The 26001-nt window shown below is 36.7% G+C and overlaps 1 protein-coding gene across 2 annotated transcripts in view; it reads left to right on the forward strand.

Annotated features, from left to right (window-relative positions):
• Positions 1-26001, forward strand: part of LOC128018891 (fibrinogen C domain-containing protein 1-like) — a 101497-nt gene that overhangs the window by 75136 nt on the left and 360 nt on the right. Inside the window, exons 6-7 of one of the 2 annotated variants that reach the window (XM_052604752.1) lie at positions 10918-11097; positions 20951-21610. In XM_052604752.1, coding sequence (XP_052460712.1) covers positions 10918-11097; positions 20951-21144 — 374 coding nt within the window. In that variant the 3' untranslated portion in view covers positions 21145-21610. Of the gene's footprint in view, positions 1-10917; positions 11098-20950; positions 21611-26001 lie in introns of those variants that run through there. The other variant, XM_052604753.1, reaches the window with a different exon arrangement.

Here is a 26001-nt window from a genome sequence, read left to right on the forward strand (position 1 = left end):
ATAGATTTATGTATGGAAAATAGAAGCTTGGACATTCTGTCTAACATCTTCTTTTGTGTTTCACTGAAGAAATGAGGTTATGCAGGTTTAAAACGACATGAGGGTGAGTAAATGATGACAGAATTTTCATTTTTGGTGAAATAACCCTTTTATACCGACTGTTTCATGTAGTCATGAAGCCTTTCAAAGTTAAACCGCACTTTAAAGTAGCTTTCACAGAACAGTTGATTAATTACCTTCTACACCTAGTAGTAATACTACTTATTCAGGGCAACATGTTCACTATTTGATATATCTCTAAGAAATTATTGTTACTAGGGTTGAGTGAGTCTCTTGAGATTTAATTAAAGGCCTGAATGTAATTACGTAAATTTAGAGGAAACCCACAGTTTAAACATAACTATGGTTAACTATGGATTTCAGAGATTTCTGTTTGATGTCAGAGCGTGTTAAATTTTATGCCTGAAGATATGCACATTTTCATTCCAATAGCCAAAAGACTTTCTCCCAAATTTGACTTCTTTCAGTAAAAAATATTAAGCTGTGTTTTTTAGACAATACAGAGATAATAAAATTATGTTGTAAACTGATAAACATGTGACAAGTGCATCTTTTCAGATGCTTAATTCGAATGCTTAAAATTTTGTTGTCATTCTAACTTCATTTTGGCAATTTGTGTAGAAAGAATAATTTTTTTTTGCTTTTGGTGCATGTAAAGGCCTAGGGTTGTTAATGTTGATCCGCATGTACAGTATATCTACTAGGAAGTTAGGAAGCATTTGAATAAAAGTAGCTTTGTTTATTTATTTATTTTTCTTTCACATATAAAAGCATTTTTTCCCCATGGACCTTTTGTAAATGCAAGAGAACCGTTTTTCTGTTCATATTTCAACAATTAAAAAAAGCTATTTCATCGCAATATTGTACATATTTGGTGCTTAGACGACATTGTTTGCCCATCAAGGCCGTGGAAATGAAATGATGAAAGGTCGAGGGGCTTGTGTTAGATTTTGTTGTGTGGACTCAGATGAATGTCAGATCTGCTGTGGAGCAGTTCCTCCCTGCAGGGCTTTCAAACAGCAGTTTTGGGAGTGATCAATGGCTTTCCAAAAACAGATCAAACCGGCTTTGTGTCAACAGCACTGGCAGCTATATGAATTCACCCTGACATGTTATTGCCTCCGTATCCAACTCATACATATAATTTACAGCGTTCATTCCCAATGGGTTTCTCCAGGAAACAGATTTTATATTGGACATCTAGTGGCAACTCAACACAGTGCCACTGTATATTAGGGCTGTAGTACTCGAGTCCGGTCTTGGACTTGAGTCCGGACTCGAGACATTTTTCTGTCGTCTCGGACTTGTCTCGGACTCGTTGAATTTGCACTCGGACTTGTCTCGGACTTGGCCATTGGACTCGCCAAGTCTTCTAGTTGGTCTCGACCGAGTCCAGCAAAAAAATAAAATAAAAAATTTCTCCTTCAAAACAAAACCACATTTGCATGATGTCGCGACTGAAAACGTGTGGAAAACGCTAGGCGCGCCGCTCTCCTTATTTCCAAAGCACTCTGTAGCCTGCGCTTGCGCTCCAGTGGCGTCTGCTGTTGCTGGGCAACCATGACCCGCTCTCCATGATGACGCAGAAGTTTCAGCAAAGAATAAATGGAATTCCAGCACTTAAAATCACTTGCAGTAGCTCTGCTAATAGATTCATTTAAAAAATGGCTATCCTTGTACAACTATGATCATCTGTTTCTCCATCTTGCCTTAGCTTTCAGTATTGTTCCGGGAAAGGATGTGCATGACCAGCAGTGCACTTACTGCGACCTGAAAAGTTTAGATGTTTCTAATTTAATTTTCTACCTGTTAGATTGTATTTTATTTACGTCTACACCTAGATAGCCTTTTTTTTATCAATAAACGCGTATTAATGTATAGCATAATGTATTACATTTTCATGTAACAGCCAGTATTTGTATCTGTAACAATTACAAAATTTTTCCTATCTGCATTCGGATACAACATCGTACAGTTACTTGATAAGACTGTTATGACTTTTTATATATTTTTTCGTAGTTATCACTGAACAAGTATGTAGTGTTAAACTGAAATAATTATTAATTTCTAAAATAATATTTATCATGCAAGCAGAGAGATGTCATGACAAACGTTTAGTGATCATTTGAACACGACTGAATCCATTCAATGCACACATTCTCATTACGCAGAACACTTTGAGCGAGTCTTAATGTTAATGAACTTCACTAAACAGATGTGTGTGTGCCGCGCAAACCAGCAAAAGGTAAATATGCAAACATGTAGGACAAGTAGACAATGTATCCGTATCGAAGCTGATTATTAGCCTCTTGAGAGAGAACTGATTTTTGAGAGACTGAGACGCGCAATTCAGCTGTTTGATTGTTGAGCGCGCTGTGCTTATTCCATTCATTCGTATCATGGTAGCCTAAGCTTTCAATATTTGCCTTTTAAATATATACAAATAATATAACGTGTAGCTATGATGTATTATTATAGGTAAAATTACTCTTGCAACGCTCTGATTTCTGAGAGATAAAAAGAGAGGCGACAACAATGCAGTGTTTGATTTGCTCTCTTTTCACTCATAAAGTTTACATTCATCCTGGCGCTGATGCCCTGGCTCACCTGTTATCTAGCAAACACCAGACTGTGTCAGCTTTAGCCGAGTATTCAGGCAGAATTATTCCTTGAGCGTTATTCGTTTTTTAAGCCATTATCCGTGCCATTCCGAATAAGGTATTCGGCTTCAGGCACAACCCTAATTATTACATTACATATTTTATTTTTACATGCAACATAGATAAGGTCATATAGTAACAGCTCCACGCAATATTGTAATTCTAAAATTCACGTCGTACTTGCAAACACTTTGTATGCATTATGGTTAATGCATGCTGGAGTAGTCGATTGTTTCCGACAGAGCTCGACTAGTCTATGCAAGCCCTAGTACAGTATGACAAAAATTTTGCTGTATTTATGTGCGCATGTCCAGTAGAGCCAAACGTATCCATTCTAGCCTTGCTGCGCGCATTTGTCATATCCCGAGCTTTGCATGTGTCTGTGCACTGTGCCAATTAGGCATAGTCATATACATTTTTGACCACAGATATAATGTCAACAAAAAATAAAGTACATAAAAATTATTTGACCTTACAGTTCCAAACTTTGTTTGTTTATCCAAGTTTAGCTCCCAGGGTCGGACTGGGGGTAAAACCAGTACTCATTAGCAAGGCCCCAAAGGAAGAGAGGGCCCTTGAAAAGTATGAATCTGAAATATATATTTTTTACCTGGATATTTTCATGGGTGGGGGCCAGGGGGGCCCATCAGGACTGCCTATGCATAGGGCCCAAGATCTTGTTTAACGCCCCTGTTAGCTTTAACCCTAATTATACACACTTGAACCTAATCAAGCTCTTACTAGACACACTAATCTTCCAGGTGTTTTAAGGCCAGTTGGAGCTAAACTTTTCAGGACATTGGCCATCCAGGATGTAGTTTGGAGACCCCTGTCCTACAGAGTTGTTACTTTGCACATGCTTTTTGATCATTACAAATAATAATGTAAAATGATTTTCTTAGAATAGGAGATATGCTTTCTCTCGCATCACAAACATTATCAGTTGAGTATGTGGTCTTGAAGAGGACCCTTTTTTCTTTCATTTGGACTCGGTCTTGGACTTGGACTCGAAACTTTTGGACTTGGACTTGACTTGGACTCGAACCTCTTTGGACTCGGTCTTGACTCGGTCTCGACTAGTCCTGGACTTGGACTTGACTTGGACTCGACAAAGCCGGACTTGACTACAGCTCTACTGTATATATATATATATATATATATATATATATATATATACAAAGTACATTAGTGTTAGTGTTTTATAAGTATTAACTCTCCATACATTGCACCTGGAAAAATAAGCTATTGTGGCTCTTTTTGGTGAATTAAATATATATATATATATATATTTAAATATATTTTTAAAAAGTACAAGATTATGCTAACTGAATATTTGTGATATCAAATAAGGTTTAGCACAAATGTAATCTAAATGTGATCCAAAAGTAATCAGATTACGTTACCAAAAATTTTCAATCTAAGAGATTATATTACTGACTACAAATTTTTTCATGTAATCTGTAATCAGTAAATGATAACAATTCATAAGAAAATCTACCCAGCTCTGTATACATATATATATATATATATATATATATATATATATATATATATATATATATATATATATCCACATATATATCGGATATCCACACAATAGAAATCAAACACAAGCCCCTCGATCTTTCATCATTTTATTTCCACGGCCTTGATGAGCCAGCAATGTTGTCTAAGCACTAAAATGTTGGGTCTCGTATCAGGTTATCTAGAGCCATTCGAAGCCCCGACCAGGTGAAGATAATCACACGCACATTCGTTTTTCCATAAAGAACAGGACAGCACAGCCAGCCTTCTGTCTTTAACACGGCTGCTCTGATATATCGCACCACTGTGTAACATTTCTGGGGCCCTGGGTTGAAACAGAAATCACCTTCGAGTGCAAATGGCCTATCCATTTAGTTAGCGTGGAGACCATTAGAAGGGTTTTGGTGCTTAATAGAGCCTGCTGATGCGCTCGGCTGCTGCTGGAATGGCACCACACCAGTTCCCCTCCATACACGGCCATCATAACCATCTCTGTCATTATGCCAATATCATTTGAACAAATGTTAGTCTATTCTGTAGGACTGGAGGGAGGCAGATAGACTGCTGCTTCTCATCCGGGCTATGGTGTAACTTAGATTCTCAAAGTGTCAGGCACATTTCACATGCTAAGGGGTGTTTCTCAAAGTTGTAGGAGCCAAAAATAGACACTTTAATTCAGGGAGAGAGAAAGGCTGGTCATTAAAAAATTTATATATATTGGGACATACCCCTTAATTATTGAATTCAGGTGTTTCAATCAGACCCATTGCCATAATCAAGCGCATAGCCATGCAGTCTGCATTTACAAACATTTGTGAAAAAATAGGTCATTCTGAAGAGTTCAGTGAATTCAACATGGTACTTGTGATAGGATGTCTTTGCAATGAGTCAGTTTGTGAAATTTGATCCACGCTAAATATTCCACGGTCAGCTGTAAGTGATATTTTAAAGTGGAAGCTTTTAGGAACAGCAGCAACTAAGCCACAATGCGGGAAACGCATAAAATCACAGAGCTGGTTTACCAATTGCTGAGATGCATGTTGCATAAAATTTGCCAAATACTCTGCTGATTCTATAGCTGGAGTTCCAAGCTTCCACTGGCATTAATTTCAACACAAAACTGTCTAGCGGGAGCCTCATGAAATGGATTTCCATAGCCTAGCAGCTGCATGCAAGTCTTGCATCACCAAATACAATTCCAAATGTCAGATGGCTTGGTGTAAACCACTGGACTCTGGAGCAGTGTAAACCTTTTTTGGGGTGACATGGTTGGTTGGACAAGTTTGGTGTGAATTAACTTGATTTGTCCGCTCATCCCCTTCAAAAACCTTTGGGATGAACTGAGCAGAGATTGGGAGTCACACCTCACAAATGCTCTGCTGGATGAATGGGTTAAAAATTCCCACAGAGACTCTCCAAAATCTTAAATCTCCAAAATGGTAACCCATACTCAGAACTTGTGCTCTGCATTTAACCCATCCAAGTTCACACACACCGCAGTGAGAAGTGAACACACACCCAGAGCAGTGAGCAGCTATAGATCCAGCACCCGGGGAGCAACTGGGTGTCCAGTGCCTTGCTCAAGGGCACTTCAGCAATGGGTATTGAGGTTGGAAGAGAGCTCTGTTCATTCACTCCCCCCCCACCTACAACTCCTGCCAGCACCAAGACTCAAACCGGCAACCTTCGGGTAACTAGTCCAAGTCTCTAACCATTAGGCCACAGCTGCCTATGTATGTATGTATGTATGTATGTATGTATGTATGTATGCATGTATGCATGTATGCATGTATGCATGTATGCTTGTATGCATGTATAAGTCTTAAGCACTATTCGGACGGGACTAGTTTTCTAAACTACGTTTAAGTTTCGATTCTTACCACCTGACGTCTGTGATTTTTATGTACCAATTCGGATGGGACTAACATCTCCGTGTTTATTACAGAGGTGGGAGGGTCTGATTTGTGCATCTGGGCGTCACAGAGATCACGCGCTCTGTATGCGTGCATTGGATTCATTCAGAATGATTGCCATTAGTATTATTACACAATGAATACTAAATGGCTAGTATAGCAAAACCATGTTAATGTGTGGTTCCTTTAGTTTAACTTGTTTTCCTTTTTTTTTAACTAAATGTAATTTATGTAACTGAGTACATAAATGAACGTGAGTAATCTTACCTGATGCTGATATTACAATAGCCTGTATTAACAGTTTACACGATCTTGCTCTTGATTTTATTATTTGTATTATTTTTTTATTATTATTTATTGGCCGCTAAGCAAATCTATCAATTATCAGCGCGGTAAGAGCATCTACAGTAATTCAAATTGGCCAAAACACACAAGGAAACGCGTTGTGAAATAAAATATCACCAGCAATCACAGACATTCGCATTCGGACGGGATTAGTTTTCTCAGAGGATCACTGAGTTTGCTGAAAAACGGTAGGTAATGTGGTGTAATTTGCCGGTTCTCCAAAGAATCGAACTCAGTCAGGGATTTTTCTCTCAGAAGAAAATACTTTATTTTAAGCAAAACAAAGCCGAGAGCCCCTTGCAAGGAGATCTCTCAAATGTTATTTGGTTTATCCTTATATACACTATATGGGGCGGTTCCACATAGTCAAACTTTTCCTTTAGACTACACTTTTCATACATCCCTAGAGAGGGGAGGCCCTCTGCTTAAGGCCCTTAATGTATGTCTGACCATATATTTCTCATCAGTTTTGTACATTCCAGGACGTAGGCAACTTTCTATTAGATTTTAGGCCTATAAGATTTTAATAGAATAATAACTAGCAGCAAAAATGGCTAGATTCACATTGATTATATACTTGATTAATTAAAACCTTACTAATAAAAATCTTCCACAGTAATTTGCTCTGGAATTATCACAGAGGTTGTGTGAGAAAAACACAGACGTGGCAGATTCGGACGGGATTAAAATCACCAAGTACGTCTGTGAAACGCAGATTTCTCTAACCACCCCCTGTAAAACAAGTTCCGTCCGAATAGGGCTTTAGTTGAAGTCATAAAATTACTAAAACAAAACTAAAAAAAATAATAATTAAAGCTGAATAAAAATATAAAAATCAAAAGCGAATAAAAATAAACTAAAATTCAAGTGAAAACTGAAAAGATAAAATACAAGTTAATTTGCAATATTAATAAACATTATAGTATTAAATAAAAGATAGTAATTTGCATAAATGTTGATAATAAATGCACAATTCATAAATGTTTTTATTATTTATAGTCTACAAATAATTTTTAACACACTTTTTTCTTATCATAAGTAATTAATTCAGTGCAAGGTATGTTTTATGTATATATTTATTTATTAATTTTTTGGTGTTTTGATAACTTACTTTTGGGTGACATCATGAATTCCTGTTGCTTTTCAACCACTACCCTTCCCACCTGATGCTTTTTTGATTCATAGTAGCAACTTTTCATTATCCAATCAATTCCTGATGAATAAAACCCATCCTACATGTCTTCTTTCTGAATATCTGGTTTCATTCTGAAAGTAGTCGGTTATGCAAATGAAATGGGTTGTTAATGGCTTCACGTTGACTTCAAAACAATATCTCAGTGTCAGTGCTTATGTTAATAATTGTTAAAACCCGTAGCTCTTTTTTATATTTAATGTCTGTTGAACATCTGTTAGGCACAGTATGATGCTTTTTTAAGCAACACATTCTGTTGAGCAAATATGGTAGTTTATTCACATAACACCCTACCCAAACATGCGCTGCGGTTCACAACAGCTGAAGACTAGCAGCCAGCTACGATTAGACCTAGCAAAACTCTGCTGTATTGATTTTCTGTCCTGGAGGTGCAGAGCACATGCCAGTGAACGGGCTACAAAAGGAATTCATTTGTAGGTAAGCACATTAGTTTCCTGTCAAATGCTTCTCCTCCTCCCTGTGAAAACTGGGTGGAATATTAAGAGCAGAACTTACTAGAATCTGGGTCTCCCGTTGAGATATTGACTTCAGGAAGTAGACCAGAATCCTTCAAGCTTAGAAAGAGACGTTATGTTTCTAGCAGACCTGCCCCTCAGAGAGAGGAGATTCAGAAGCACACCGTTGCATCGGTTCACATGAAACTTTGCTATGAAAGTTACTGTGGAACCTTAAAGTTACTGCTAGTTCTTTTCATTTCAGAAAAAACTAAAAGCCCAGTCACAGCTGGGGGAAAATATATGATTTGTTGATGGTTTCACTAGTATCAAGACCATTCTGAACTATGAAGGCAGGGAAAATATATATGGAAAAATAAATACATTTCACACTTTTAAGAACCCTCAACACTCCAAGAAAAGTCTGTAAAAATAGGGCCCAATGGTAATATGCAGGAATTGTAGTGTATTGATATTTTATCTTATTTATCATGTTGATTTTTCACTGGTGTTTTACCGATATTATGGATTGCACAATGAATTGTGTGAGTTTAAAGGTCCAGGTTGTAGGACCTGCCACTAGAGGCCGCACTACCAAAACAATAACAATCGCGTGGTTTGATGACGCTAAGAAGGAGTGTGGAATGATGGGATTTGTTGTCTTCTACCCAATAATACAGCAAATATAGTTTGACAGTAAATTATCAAATTAATTGATTTAGTTAATCAAATTAATTTGATTTAGTCAGATGATATGAAAACAATTACCATTTGTTCAACAAATATATACACTCGTGTACATTCAAACACAATAATTGGGCATACATAGCAAATGCGAGTTCAATGATTTGCGTGAGTAGATTACGTACATGTCAATGTAAAGACGCGATCAGACTATGGTTCAGATGCGTCCTCGCGTGGGTCTAGAGACACGATGCCCCGATATTGATCGTCACTCTTTCTCTCCTCTTGTCCCAAACTCTTCTTGGTTCGTTTGGTTGGCCCTTACGCTTATGTTTACGGGAATTGTCCTTGTCGACAGAACCAGCGGCAGATGGTAAACAGTAATTATGTTCCATAAATAAGTAACACAATTCACCATAAAACGTGTAAGAAGAAGTAAATAAGGAACTGCTTGATGCAAGCTAGTGGTTTGCTGGACGCTAGACACTACTTCCGCATTTGTCCAGGACACTGATGTCATGTGGTTTCTAGGTCAGTAAAGGCGGTAACAAAAGGTGACTAACGTCATTGACAGACGACTGCACTGCCCCGTGTCACTGTTTAGAATGGGAATTTTCTCATGATTTACAAGTAGTTGAAAACATTAGGGTTTTTTTGTACTCAGCTGGACAAAATATATAACACTAGCTTAGTGGTTTTTGGATATTTTATTGCAAATATCTTACAAATTAGACTTAGATTAGACTAACTGAGACTTGTCATGGCACTTGTATACTGTTGTTGTTCTCTTGTTGACCTGACTGCTTCTATTGTTCTCATTTGTAAGTCGCTTTGGATAAAAGCATCTGCTAAATGATTAAATGTAAATGTAAATTTGAATTATACCTTTAAGCATTATAGGAAATGTCAGTAAACTTAACCGGATAGAAAAGTACCAGTACCCTTTCTGTTTTTCCACTTATTTCTTCTCACATTAAAAAACAAATGAGTAAACTTGTATAATCTACTGTGAAATGATGGGTAAAAAAGTATTTATTAAAGCTCCTTTCACACTGCACGTGCAAATTGCCGGAACATTGCCGGGTCGCCTTCTGTGGGAAAGCAAACACGTCCCGGGATTGATTCCGGCATTGAACCCGGGTCGGGGACCTAGTAATGAGCGCTGTGTGAACTAACGCCAGATTTAATGTTGTGTGCTCTTTTTTGCGCGACTCTTTTACCGGCTGTTTTGAAGGAAGATCAACTTTCGCGACAAAAAAAATATGTGCAAACTGTAATGAAGCAGAGATCAGTTAGTTTCTCACTTTCCGCGCTGATACTGATTGAGATTGTTCGCCAGCTTCAGTGAAAGTATAACGTGCCTAACGTTTTCGACTCGTACATTACACGTTACGCCCTGATGTCACGTGTCGTTACAGGACCTTTAATTCAAGATTCAAGATTAATTCAAGTCTGCTTTATTGTCAATTTCCACATGTACAGTACATACATACAGAGAATCGAAATTGCGTTACTCTCAGACCCCGGTGCATACAGTTAACATTTACATTAAAGCCTAAAAAAATAACTAGATCAAATATAAAAATGTAGAAACAACTATACAATAAGGGAATGATATAAAAAAAAGACATATAATAAAATTAAAAATAAAGTTAAATAAAGCAGCGCAAGGCAAATGACAGATATAGTGCAAATCAATGAAGTGAACAACAGTGCAGTTAAAAGATTTTTTAGTGCAAAAAAAAATCACTTATTAAAAATATCTTATTAAGTCTGATTAAAGTGACAGGTGACCAAGAGCAGTTATTTTATTTAACTGACTGGTGAGGTAGTGGAATGACGTCAGTTCCATGCCGAATGAGGTAGTGAGCAGGACAATGCTTGCACAAGTGACTAGTGCATGCCATCATATAATAATTAATCTGTGTGGAGGGGGGGGTTCATAGTTCAATGGTGCCTGGGGAAGAAGAGGGGAGGGGGGGCAGGTTCGGGAGGGAGTTCAGCTTTACAGGTTGTGTGTGAAAGCACGCAAATATTCTGATCTGCACATCTTTCCATTAACTTCATCTAAATCTCTTTTTCAGGCATGAAACGAATCCATGCACTTACCATTCAAGCCAACTATGAGCTGAGGATTGACCTGGAGGACTTTGAGAACAGTACCTCCTTTGCAAAGTATGGCTCTTTTGGAGTGGGTTTGTTCTCTGTTGACCCCGACGAGGATGGCTACCCACTGAGCATCGCAGACTACTCTGGCACAGCAGGTATGCTATTCACATTATTCTGCCTTTTACCGAGAGTTCCTGCAGTGTGGAGCCCAAAACTATTACATTTATTGCAAAGGCAGAGGTCTCGCAGGAAGTCATAGGTCATAGTGTCCTGCTTTTAAAGCTCTGTATTCTTAAGACATCCTGCACAACAGCAATTCAATCGTGGACCTGCATTGATGTCTGGAGCCAAAGTTCATGTCAGGTTTAATGGGGAGCCACAGGTAAACGCTGGTAAAAGCTCTTCGGTTGATATGTAGTCTTGCCTAGACAGACTTTTGACAGATTATTCTGGCCAAAAAAGTCCACTTTAGACCATAAGAGACAATATAACTGACATTTATTGTGTCCAGTTTCATTCCTTTTTTTATTTTTTTTTGGGTGGGGGGTATAAATCAGATATATTACAAGTCTCTTGCAAAAAAAATAAAAAAATAAATATTCAAACAATTGATGATGAAAATTAAAAATAATGCTTTAAAACTGTGTATGCATGTAAGTATTTGTCATATCTGACCCTAGACCACAATATATATATATAAGTGTCAGTTTTCGAAATTGAGATTTATACATCATCTGAAAGCTGAATAAATAAGCTTTCCATTGATGTATGTTTTATCGGACAATATTTGTCCGAGATACAACTATTTGAAAATCTGGAATCTGAGGGTGCAAAAAAAAAAAACGAAATACTGAGAAAATCGCCTTTGAAGTTGTCCAAATTAATTCTTATATTATTAATCAAACAATCAGTTTTTATATATTTACGGTAGGAAATGTACAAAATATCTTCATGGAACATTATCTTTACTTAATATCCTAATGATTTTTGGCATAAAAGAAAAATCGATAATTTTGACCCTTACAATGTTTTTTTGGCTATTGCTAAAAATATATCCCAGCCACTTAAGACTGGTTTTGTGGTCCAGGTCACATATATGAGTCAGATTTGTGGGAAGATTTTGAGTCAGAGTTGTGAGAAAATATGATGCGTGTCAGATCTGCATCATTTTCAGCAGCGGAAGCGCTGAAAGCAGCCAAAATAACCTAATAACCCAGCTGCTGCGCAAATCAAAGAATAAGTTTGATTTAAAGAGGAAATCGATAACTTTTTTTTTAGCTTTAAGGATTCATCTATATTTAATTTAGATAACTTTTTTTTAAGTTTGATAACTTTATTCAATTTCTGTATATTTATGCTGAAGGGCACAAGTAAATATGACATTTATTACAGTGGGTTTATATGGAGATTGTTCTAAGTTCACTTAAGTTAGAAGTTGTTATTTTTTTAAAAGTCTTAATAAATGTTAAAATTGATAGCTCTCAAATATACTGTAATGTTGAATGGCTATAGTCTAAAACTCATCAGATATCAGTAGAATTGGTATCAGCCTTCAATCATAAAAATAAGATGCCATTAAACAAATATAAAAAATATACTCTCATCATGTATCTACATTTATTTGAAGATTGAATGTGAAATGATTATAATATAAAAGTATATTTAAATACTTCACTGGTGAGAATAAATGTGATTCATTTCAGGAAAAATGTGATTAATTAGTTAATTAGTTGATTTTACAGCACAAATAAATTTACAGTATATGTGACTAGTGGCTGGCAAAATGAGTCACAATTAGCAAATTTTCAAAAAAATGTATTTTCATATTCTGTTTGAAAACCTTATGAAGTTGATAGAGTTGGGAAGAAACTAGTTAAAGTTTTCTGAAGGTTCCAAAATAAACTCACCTAGCAACCATACTTTAAAATCTCTGGTAATACCACCAAATTCTGCACAAATGAAAACCCATATCTTTAGGAAAATTATATGTTTAACTTTTTTTTATTTCCATGATGCAAATGCATGGGGTGTTTTGATCGATCACAGAAGAGGTTATTGCGACCAGAGGTGTGTAACGCAGTTCAATTCCAATACAATTCAGAGGGTAACGATTGGATTATAAAATGATTCTCGATGCATAACGATGCGGTTTTTTTCTCCAATTCTTTTATTAAATATGATCACTATATTAATCATAATAAAGTTATTTTTATTTTATCTTTGTTATTAAAACATAAGTACAAAGATGCAATAAACAGTAGATTCGTTCAAGTAAGAAAAACAAACGATCAAATTAAAAAATCACTATAGTCTTTAGTGTATTCATTACAAATAAAATAGTTAGGTTTAGAGCATTCTCTTTTTTCTTTTATTGTTGGATTAACATTGAAACAGACGGCCTATGTAGTAAGACCTACTATAGTGCAAGGATCTAATATTATGTTACACATCAGATTTTCTCCCCAATTAATTAGCCTGTGCACATTCCGACTCATTTTGACTGCATGGGTCACATGTATAAGTGTGTGTGTGTGTGTGTGTGTGTTTGTGTGATAGCAAAATTTTTGTGTTCAAAACAAGCCCAAGTTAAGCACGGAGAGGAAATCCAAACTTAGTGGCCTGAATTGCACTCAGCAAAACCAAAAAGATCAGCCCAGAATAGAAACTATCATGAGAATCACAAGACTAATCTAACGTTTCCTGCCCTGTTGTCAGCGGCGTTCAGATATATTCCTGCGGCACGCAAAGCAACGGGGGCCGCAGGTTATCGCCTGCACCGAGGCGAAGTGATGAGCAATTCTCACTCCTTCACCTGCGCTGTCGCCGGGGCCTCTTTTTAACATTAATTGGGTCCTGCTCTCTATTATTTGCAGGTGTTTCTCCTCGAGCACTGCCCTCCTTTCTGGGGCCGGATGCGGGCATGACCTTCGCCGTGTGCTGGAAAGGGCAGGGATAATGAAGCTGTAGAATACATCTATGGCATTCCAATAAAGCAGACACTCGGCTTATTATGGGAGACATAAACAAACACTACGATTAACATAAATCAAGAGGAGAATACTGCATTCACGTAGCTAATTAGTGAGGCTATCTTAAACATCCCCCGCTGGAGGAGTCATGCTACATTGATTCCCAATCTTATCAATTACGTCTTGTTTGGACTCTTATGCCGCTGTCTGGATTAAAATGCAGACGTGGTCGTATTAATGTATACAGGTAGATTGGACTGACCGTAAGCATTAAAATCACATTTAGATTTTTTTTTTGTCTGAGCTATGCTTGCTCAAGTATGAAACTTAGTTTTGGATGAAATGCTGAGAGAGATCGACATAGACTGAATGTTTTAGCACAATGAAATCAAATCATTTTTTCAAGAGTAGACAGTAGTGCGGAACAAAGCAGCAGCCGAGAAACTAAAGAAATAAAGACCAAAACACTTCGCAGGCCCAAACCGTGGCTCCTAGGGGGCAACATTGTGAGATGTCCTTGACACTTTTAATAAAGGTTTGTCAGACAAATAGCACGTCCCTCCTCAGAGTCCAACCATCACAGAAATTAGAAAGGAAAAATTGTGTCACAAGGTCACTGGTAAAAGGCACATCGTGGCCATAGATCAGATGAAAACAACTGATTGTGGCAGGCAGCTAAAAATTCAACTAACAGCAGGATTTTAATATATTCTCACTTTATCTGATGCACTTTCTCTGAAAACAATGTGTCCATTTATCGGATATTAACAATGGAGTATGAAAACTTGCTGATAAAGCATTTTAATTTTGGTTTTAACGATTTTTCCAGTGGTTTGGGACACTTTTAAACTGATCAGACCAGCTACACCAGTTTAACCTGGTTTAAACTGACCAATTGTTCCAGCTTAAGGTGTTCACGTTGGTTTTTGGAACTTGATATTTAGTTTGTTTGGAACGCATTAGTGATAGATAGATAGATAGATAGATAGATAGATAGATAGATAGATAGATAGATAGATAGATAGATAGATAGATAGATAGATAGATAGATAGATAGATAGATAGGCCCATTAACGGCCCATTCATCTGGGCCATTAAAGCATCCAAGTGACTTCTTCAGCAGACGTCTCAACTGTGCAGAGAAGCTGTCAGAAAGTGTTTTAGCGATTGTGTGTTGATGCTGAAGTACCGATTTGATATGACATTATTTCAGTATGACAGTGCATCCCTGTGGAGATTTTGATGAGCCATACCCCAAAATCCTCTATTTTTCATGCATTACTGTGATGTTTTTTTGCAGCTGAGATGAAAAAAAGAAGATATTTTGGTGTAAATGTGTGCCTCACACCCTTGTCTTGCATGCTAGAATTTTCATATCATAACTGCTTTCAGTGCACAAGCATGCTGTCTTTAATGCTGATCTGTTTAATGAAAGGCATTTATGATAGTGTAGAGAAAGAGCGCTCAGCCACAGCAGGGTTCTCTGGGTAGATATAATTACCTGAGATGAGTTTTTACACCCATGATGCCCTGATCTCTGTAAACACTTTGAGTGCTAATACAGTATCAACTTCAAAGCACACTAATGACAGTTTTGCAAGCACACAGAAATGTTTTCACTACCATTAGTGAGGCCAGAGTAAGAAGCGAAATTGCATGTGAGTGTTTGATTATTTTGTAACAATGCTTGTACAAGTATAGAAGCGTATAATTTGTCTCTGATGTTGCAGTGTTTTTCGGCATTAATTTGATTATGCATTCATGCATATACCGTACTAATGACTTGTATCGCCCTCCTGTGGTGGTCTGTCTCAAGACATTTGATAAAGCTGCACCTCCATGCTGACACTCGCTACACACCCCCTCAGGTGCACAAATTGTGAGGTCTGGTTTGCACAGAATCTGCGATTTACTGCAATGATTAACCATCTCATTCAACAGGTGATTTTTTTTTTCAGTGTCGTTTGTATGATTGGGTGTACACTTTATGAATATTACAGTATATTACAATAGCAGAGGTAGTTTGTTAAGATTTTTTCATAGAGAGAAAGAGTAAAGGTTATTCTTCAAGCAGCTTTCCCAGCTGAAAAAGAATTTGTACATTAAGCTGGTCTGTTTTGGTTTTCAAGAAGTTTGGGCATTTCTCAGTTGGCTGGCCAGCTAAGCCAACTGGTTTAAGCTGACGACATTGTACCAGCTTGAGGTATATATATATATGTATATGTATATATAGTAACATGTTCTACACTAGCTACTTATAACATGATAGCTAGTGTAGAACATGTTACTACACCAACGGTTTCTACCAGCTCTAACCAGCTTTACCAACATGCTTCAGCCTTGAATAGATATTGACTGTAAGTTAATTTTGATTTGATTAGATGACAGAATTCATTTTTTTTTGTGTGTGGGCTATCTCTTTAAACCAGTCTTAGAAGTTAGCTAGTCTCCAAAGCTCATAAATCTTGTCTGTTTTTATGTTTTTTCGAGTGGTTTGGGGCATTTTTTCAACCAACTTAACCTTTTAACCTGACCCCCCATTATGGGACTCATGGCTCATGGTTAACCAGAGTTGATAATGTTCCAAAATATGAAAAGTTATAGACACTGAAGTGCCTTGAACATTTTTTACCATACTGAATTGTTTTTTTTATTTGATATATAAATACATGAAATCAGTCCTGGAGCAATCTAGAAATTTAATGGGTTGAAAGTCACATGTCTCATGAGTTTCTATTTCAAATTTGAAAAGATACCAGGAAAATGAGATTCCTGCAACCATTTTTCTGAGACTATGTCTAGTCCCCCCACCCCACCCCCCAAATATAAAAAAAATATTTACCAACTGTATTGAAGGGTTCTACAAACTATTTTAGTCATAAAACTTACATTTAAACATACCACTACATAGTTTTTTCAGCTATAAAACAATTGAAAGAAACTTAGACATTATATAAGTGATTTATTTGAGCACTAGAAAAATACAATAAGAATAGTTTGCGTAAGAAAAATAAATAAATAAGATAAAAAAATATTTAACTTTGTATGCCAATTACAGTACATCCTGAGACTGCTAGAAATGCAGCATTTACAATGAATTCTGATCATATAGTCAATTATCACGTGTGCTGATGGCCAATTATAGAGATGGTTATCATATAAATGCGCCATAAAGACAATAAATCATACTCTATTCATATAGATGGCATTCACATTTATAGCCCTGATTACACAGTAATAGTGAGCTGATTTGCACTCAAACAGATGTTAATCATGAAGATACAGGCACATTCAACATAAAACACACTCACACATATATAAATGTTGAAAAAGAAAAAAAGAAAAGAAAAAGGCGATCACTAAATTCTGCCTCCATCAGATGACAGGTGTCACGAGCTGTCACGAGGGAGCGTGATGTTCCTGGTATCACACTCCGGACTTGTGGACTTCCTCATTATGAATCATAATGCGATTGTATTATTCAACACGCTATTATTATGTTTGAGATATCAACCACTGGTACATGACCATAATGTTTGTATAAACTGTAGGTGACAGCTGGTAAAATGTACACCTAGGTCATTAAAACTGTAATGATACCTACACTTAAATATTTTCTTCTCAGCGATGTCATCAATTGCTCTTGATCGAAATCTCCTCCCATCCATTGTCTGATTGGCATTTCGCAAGGATATCTGGGTAGTTAAAGTGTGTGGAGCCTGCATCTATGCGGGCTTCGCAGAAGACCAAGGGTACAATGGGGGCGCTGCTGAGCGCACTTCAGAGAGTTTAAAATGCTGAATGGGATAGCCTACAGACTCGTAGACTTGGCGAGCACGCGCAGTTTAAGTCCACGAAACCGAAATTCCACATGAAGTGCGCCATTTGGGACACAGCCAATCTTCCGCCTATCTTTCACTTATTTTGGTGGATCGTCTCATTCTGTTTGTGGCACTGTACGCTACAAAACCATGCCGTTTTTTTTACTACCAAGATGCAGTTTCTGAGCATGAGTTATTCCATAAAGGATACAAACAATACTGTCCCTTATGAACTGAAATGTAAACAAAGGAATCATCGTCCATACTGTATATATTATCCATAACGTTGGACTTAACATGCTCCATGAGCTTTCGTTCAGTGGACCCTCACTTTCCTAACTAAACCGGGATTTACAGCTGTGGATGTGTTTATGACTCGTTATTATGATGAATCTGACATGTACTGCATTTTTATTCATTGTGTTTTGATGTGTACTGCTTGCACAAATTTAGCAAATACATTCTCTATAAGCTTTCCATCGAAAAACAGCGATCTGTCGTCGATGCTTGAGGCTTAGATCTTTATAATGATATATAGTTTGTCAAGATTAAATGTGTCCCATTTCATTTAATCTATTCGTAAATATTGACAGGTGCAAAGAGGTGGAGTTTAGGACACCTGCATGTTGCATGTTGCAGTAGATGCAGGTTTAAACCAGTTTAACCTTATTTATAGTGACCACATGTTTACCGCTTAAGGAGTTCTGGTTGGTTTTTGAATCAAGATAGTTTGCAACTTGTTACTGTACCAAGGTGTTCTACCAGCTCTAATGATCTTGACCAACATGCTCCAGTTAATTATCTAAACCAGCTTTGACCTGCTGACTATAAATGGCTAAAACGGATAATCCACCCAAAAAAAAAAATATATATATATATATGTCATTATTTACTCACCTCATGTTGTTCCAAACCTGTGAGACTTACTTCTTTCTGTGGAACTTAAGTCTTTTGAAGAAAATCTTTTGAAGGATTGGTTACCAATATTCTTCAAAATAACTTTGTGTGTTTGTGTATGTGTATGTGAGTCCTAGAGTAAATAGTCATAGAGGTTTAGAACCATATGAGGGTGAAGATCTTAAAAGTTTGTCCAAATCAAACAGTTTTGGTCCCTGTTGACTTCTATTTTATGGACACAAAATACAAAGTCAGTGGATACCAAACTCTTAGCCAAAGTGGTAGACCAAGTAGTACATCTTAAAGCAGCTTGCGACAGCCAAAGACCATAAATGACCATCTTAGACTTGTTAAATACCAGGTAAAGCTAGCTTTATTTGCGTAATTTTTCTGCAGGCAACATCTCCACATCTTTTCATTAGCTCTCCTTTCACAGTCCATGTGCTGTCATTTTACACCACCATCATTCTGCTGATTTGTTATCTGCTACACCACACTGATGAATCTATGAGGCAACCGAAACGAGTTTATGATGTGTAACACACTTTATTATATGACATAACGGCATCAATTGGATCTCCTATGTCCCAATAAAACAGCTATCACTATTACGATACATGTTGCAGTAGAGTAGAATTAGAGTGAAAGAGAGAAAAAGGACAGGAGAAAGGTTTTTACTGATCTTTACCCAGCGGAGCCGGGCAGTATTGAGGCAGGAAACTCGGATTAAATTAGCCTAGCTGCACACTGCAACATTATGTCCCTGAAACATACATCACAGAGCTTAATAAGGGTACATTAACACGCTCCTCTCTTTAGTTTCTGTCTCTCTCTCCTCATCACATTCTCAGTATTCAGCTATAAACATACTAAGGTGATTGAAACATGTTTTGCTGCTCAGTATATGAGCCCATAAGCAGTGTTTTAACATCACTATTCTAAACAATTGGATTTTATGAATTTAAGGTTTTAAATGCAAATATAAATACAGACAAATAATTGTGCATTTTAATGCACAAAACTAATAATGCATTCAAAAGTAGTGTATTGTGCACTTTTTTCCTTTAAAAGTATTGCTATATGAACAAAAGTGCAATATCATTTGGTTTGCAAACACTTTCTACAGCAGTATTCCTTTTACATTGTAGCAGTTCAAAGTTCATTGAAGCAGTCCCTGGCTCGATTAGAAGAGGTGGGCAAGAATAGGTTAAGTTATATAAAGATGAGTGAGTATGAGTGCTAACTGCGCCAGAAGCACAGATTTTCTGATGCGTGGAGCATGATTGCGTGAATATTTCTGAGCGGCAAAAGTGATAGATGTGTAAAGCAATATATTGCGAGAAGGCCGTGTGTTACCGCGTCCCATATGACTCAAAATAATAAACTGTAAAGTTAACAAAACAATGCACTCCACTGTGTTGAGCAAGTGCTTCTCTGCTGTCTTAACGTGCTATCTAAACCTTCCTATTTCCCAATTATGAAGTCGTGATTACAAGCTCATTGCATTCTTTTATGTAAAAAATAACAGTGGACAATGGTTTGTGAATGCTGATGCTTAGCCTAAATAATCTGATCCCCTCATCCCCTCCTGTTACTTATTATTTGTATTTAGAGCAAGTGAGCAACGGACTTTCATAATAATAATAATAATAATAATAAAAAAACTTTGTTAACATGCTATAAAATAATTATCGCCATTATTCAAATTAACGTTAACTTGCCCAGCCCTAATATATATATATATATGAAAAGAAGTATTTTATGGTCACCAAGACTATTTGTTTTCTATTTGAACATATATTTTAAAATTTAACTTATTCTTGTGATTCAAAGCAGAATTTTCAGCAGCCATTACTTAATTTTTAGTATCACATAATCCTTCAGAAATCATTGTAATATGCTAATATGTTTGGTGCACAAAATTTCTTATTATTATCAGTGTTGCTGCTTAATATTTTTGTGGAACCAGCAATTAATTTTTCAGGACTTGTATATAAAGACAAAAAGTACTTCTTATGCATTGTTTTAAAGTTCCATTTGAGTTAGGATGGTGCTTGTGATGTAGACTGTAGTCAGCAACATAGCTCACTATGTTTTGAAACAAAACTTCTATTCTTTGTTGAAACTGTGTACTGTTTTACTGCAGTAATCTTAACTTTCCATGACACGGATAAACAAAGACGTTGCGGTTGAGTGACTTTCTTGTTCTTTTGTTTCTGTCTCTTTTTCTCACCGTCCCTGTCTCTCACATGCTCACTCTTCCACCCTTGCTCTGTCTTTCTCAATCTTTCTCTCCATCATGCATTGATCCGACGCTGCAGGCGACTCGCTGCTCAAACACAACGGGATGAAATTCACCACTAAGGACAAGGACAACGATCATTCTGAGAATAACTGCGCGTCCTTCTACCACGGCGCCTGGTGGTACCGCAACTGCCACACCTCCAACCTCAACGGACAGTACCTGCGCGGCCAGCACACCTCGTATGCCGACGGCATCGAGTGGTCGTCCTAGACGGGTTGGCAGTATTCGCTGAAGTTCACCGAGATGAAGATTAGGCCAACCAAGGAGGAGAATAAATGAGTGAGGACTAGAACACTTGACTAGAAGAGCTCAAAGATGGCTGTAGGTGTTAGAGACACTCAATACAGAAACGCAAGAACTTTCCGGCAACAACCTCTTTCTCATGTTTCCGTTTCTATTCATCTCTCAATTCCCGTTTTCCTACCATCTTGTAGTGTTTGTGCTAATGGGCCGATGTTTTTCTCTTGATCTGTTGTTCACATCTCTGAAAATTATTATGAAACATTGCAGGTATTGTCAAAAATGTACTGATGAAATAAAAAGATCGATAGTTGTTGTCTATAAAAAGAAAAAAGAAAAACAAACAAAAAATACTTCTGTAGATGTGAAATTTAGCAAGAACGTGTAGCTTTTCATAAAAATAAAGACTTTTAACTCTTCAGACATCCTACGGAGAGGCAGCTTGTCCTATGTTTTTTTTTCATTCAGTGCTTAATCAGTAACTCATGGTTAAACATGACAAGGTTGCCATTGGTGTGTCCAGCCCCTGCTGTAATATCGGGGAGGTAGCTAGATTTTCCCACATGTCGAGTAAATATGTTATTGACCACCAGAGATGCTCAAAGAGAATATATGTCACAGTGGTGGCTTTCAGAGTGATGGGCCAGCAGTACAGGTGCATTTTTCACTCTGACAGGTCAGTCGGTGGAGGTTCATCAATGGAGAAGCTGAACGTCTATCAGAAAACACAATAACCCTTTGGTGTTACTGTCGGATAGAAGAGTGTTGGATTTTATCTTATGCACAGTAGTTTAGATTCACCTGATATCACAATGAGATGGATTGATGGAGCCTTAAAGGGTTAGTTTTCCAAAAAATGAAAATTATGTCATTAATAACTCACCCTCATGTCGTTCCAAACCCGTAAGACCTCTGTTCATCTTCAGAACACAGTTTAAGATATTTTAGATTTAGTCCGAGAGCTCTCAGTCCCTCCATTGAAACTGTGTGTACGGTATACTGTCCATGTCCAGAAAGGTAAGAAAAACATCATCAAAGTAGTCCATGAGACATCAGAGGGTCAGTTAGAATTTTTTGAAGCATCGAAAATACATTTTGGTCCAAAAATAGCAAAAACTATGACTTTATTCAGCATTGTCTTCTCTTAGGGGGCAGGTAATGTTCAATGAGTTCAATGACATCATTTGCATTTTTCGGTGAACTAAGGCTTAATCTCAGAGAACTGAACTTGAGTTGAACTGCTTTTTTGTTGCTGTTGTTTTTGTTGTTGTGAACAGACTGACCCTTCTATTTTAATTGTCAGATCATCTGCCGATCATTTGAGTAGCTTATTTAGCTCTTTATTTTTCCACCAGTATATGATCAAGTTACTGATTAAATGCCATTTGTTTCAGGTAAATTGTGAAGTTCTCAAAATATTTTTCTTAAAAGGACTGGTTTACCCTAAAATGAAAGGTGTCAAGATTTAAATTGCATTTAAATTGCATTTAGGTATTTAAGACATAATATTTTATAAAAGTGTAACAAGTGTTGGATTCTCTTAAAAGTCAATGTCAGAAAACTGACAGACGTGTGTGTCTGTACATGTTTTTCTATACTGGTGGGGACTTAATCCTGAATACACACCAACACATGGGAACTTGTGTCACCATGGGTACAAGCTTGTAAATCGTACAGAATGATTTTTGTTTTTTTGGGTTTTTTTTTTTTAGATAAAATGCTAATAGTTTTTTTGTGAGTGGTAGGTTTAGGTGTAGGGTGATAGAAAATACAGTTTGTACAGCATAAAAACCATTACACCTATGGGGAGTCCCTACGAGGGTAGTTAACCAGACGTGTGTGTGTATGTGTGTGTGTGTGTGTGTGTGTGTGTGTGCGTGTGTGTGTGTGTGTGTGTGTGAATGTGAGCGTGTGTGTATGTGATTTTTGTGTGTGTTCAGCAAATTGCTGAATCATTTACTGATTTGTTCAAAATAATGAATCATTCAGAAAGAAGCAACACCCAGAGAAGTGCAACGACATTGAATCTATTTTCATTGATGATGCTGCATTATTTAACTGTTGTATGAAATCATGAGGGTGTGTGTAACTGATATCACTGATTTTGGGGTAAACTATTCTTAATGCTTCTCTATCTGTTTTTATTTGTTTGCTTTTTACATCTGCAGACTTGACTCACTAATTTCTTTAATTTAATTTATGGCACTGACAATGAACATGTTACCTTTCCATACAATCAACTTGCAATGTCCTTTTACCCACTTCCATGTGTTTTATATGTATTTCTATTAGTTTTGATAACAGTGTTGAACTTGTCAACCTGATGTTTTATTTGTACACTAATGCCATTTATCCTGTGACATCCATGTTTAGAATGTGAAAATCATCTTCATAACTCCATTTGTAGCTTTACATTAAATGTGTACATTGATTATCTTATCAAAGATGAACATTTTCTGAACTTTAAACAGCAACATCAAAATAGTCATTTCAGTTTCGAAATGTTTTAGTAATCAGTTATGTATCTATACTGGAAGAGTATAAAAAAGTTTTATTATTCAAAGGATAACTGATCCCTCAGAGAATAAAAAAAATGCAAAGCATTTCAATATCAACCTGCTTTATTATTCATCCATGTTTCAATGGCCAATTTACAGAAAAGATTTCAATGACCACCCCTACTGAAAAACCAATTCGCTACCATCAGACGAGCTCAAAACTACAAAAGAGCAAACAGCTGTCACAGCCCGACCAAACTGATGCATTTTGATCACGTTTGTGGCTTGCTCAATAAAGAGAACCAAAGGTGTTTCTGTGAGGTGAAACCGTTTCAGATGAACGTCTCAATGTAGAATGAGTTTCACAGTCAATTCTCTCTGGAAACCGTAGGAGGGTTTTCAGTGATCCAGTAAAAAGACGCCAATAAAATACACCTCACCTCATCCCGCCTGTTTTTCTTGCTCTCCGGGTATTTTAAAAGAAGTGTTGTTCTTTTAGGGTATGAAACTGATAAATATGGACTGAGATTGGTTTTGCACCAAAGGAGAGAACGTGTGACAGCTAGTGCTTTTTTGGAATAACAGATTCTCAGTTCATGGCCCCATGCAGTCACTTTCTGTGAACTTCTTGGAACTCCGGAACCCCTGCCGATGGCCTCTCAAACTACACCTGTCTCCTGACGGCGCTTGCCAGTCATCCATGTAAATAATTTAACCGTGAAATTGAGCATGTCTTGCAGTATAACAACTCCCCGGGATCACAAGAGGACGTTTTCCTTTCTCTTCACATCCTGCCCTCGCTAACATCCCCAAACCTACAAAACCATCCTTGTGGCCATGCAGCTATGAAAGGGAACGCAGATTTATGTACACTGTTGACATTTGGTATGCTCTGCTACATTTTGAAAATTGCGATGGACTCATGGTCCATTTATAGGTCTTTTATTTAGCAGTATTTTTTGTTGATTATTAAAGTGTTCTTGTAGCTCAAGTGGTAAAGTATTGCTTTAACAAGTGCAAGGTTGGGGGTTTGATTCCCCAGGAACACATGATAGGTAAAAATGTATAGCCTGAATGCACTGTAAGTTGCTTTGGATAAACGCATCTGCTAAATGCATTAATTTAAAATGTGTTTAACGTTCAGAGTAACATTTAATAAACATACACAGTTTCTAGTGTAGTCTCTACTGTGTGACTGGGGCATTTCCTCTGACAGAAGCAGACTAATTTCACCTTAGCAGCTTGGGAGTGAATGTCAGCTGAGGTCAGCTCATTAGCTGGTAATTGACTAGGTAGGCCAAGAAAAGATCCCTAGGTAAAGTTTTTTTTTTTTTTAATGTGTATATTGCAACTGTCACATTTGCCTTGCTTTTAAATATTTGCAAATGTGACAATCTCAGGCCTGGATGTAATAATGAGGCTCTCAAGTGATGGATGTTTCAAGAATGTTGTGAAAATATAGGGCACTGAATAGAAGAATGGAGAAATTTTGCCTTTTTCTGTGATTCTCCTGGAGTATGGAAACGAAAATGGTTAATATCCAGCAATCATGCAACATTCATTTTCATATAAGATGACAGCAGCCTCCTTTTTTTTACTTTTTATTTCCTAACATAACTTCATAAATCCTGAAATATTATAAGATTGGAAATGAAAGAACTCCGCTTTTTAGGAGTTTGCATTAAGGCAAATAATAATAATAATAATAATAATTTTGCCAATATTCATTGAGTTGATTTTCCAAGTCATTGTTGATTTATAAATTATTTAAAATTATATTTAATAAAATTGTGACACCCAGGAAATGACACCAGTTACTGTGTATTTTTTAGTTCATCCTCGTAACACGGTTGATGGAAAGTCCCTTAGTAATAGAACAATAACTTTTGAAAAGGTTACTAGCTCTGCAAAAGGGACATTTCACACCGAATTCTATTAAAACTGAAGAACATCTGCCAAAACACCTTGTAAAATAATAACAGCGAAAGCTTTATTGCAACAGCACAAAAAAAAAAAAAAAAAATCCAATATGCTAAGGTTTTACTCTTTAAATGGTTTTTTCATCTGATCAAAAATACAGTTTTTAAATATTATAACATTTGAAAATAAGATTATAACATTTGATCCTTTATAAATCATTCTAATATGCTGATTTGCTGCTCAATTATTGTCAGTTATTATTGGTGCTCATTAAAAATAATTCTTATAATTATTGAATTTGAAAACGTTTTAAATGGTAATAATATGTGACATTATTACTGTTTTTCATATATATATGCCTTGAAGCACTTTTTTATTTCAGTATGGTACTCACATTCATGACTTTTTC

This window comes from Carassius gibelio, chromosome A8 (assembly GCF_023724105.1).
Source record: "Carassius gibelio isolate Cgi1373 ecotype wild population from Czech Republic chromosome A8, carGib1.2-hapl.c, whole genome shotgun sequence".
Lineage (NCBI taxonomy): Eukaryota > Metazoa > Chordata > Actinopteri > Cypriniformes > Cyprinidae > Carassius > Carassius gibelio.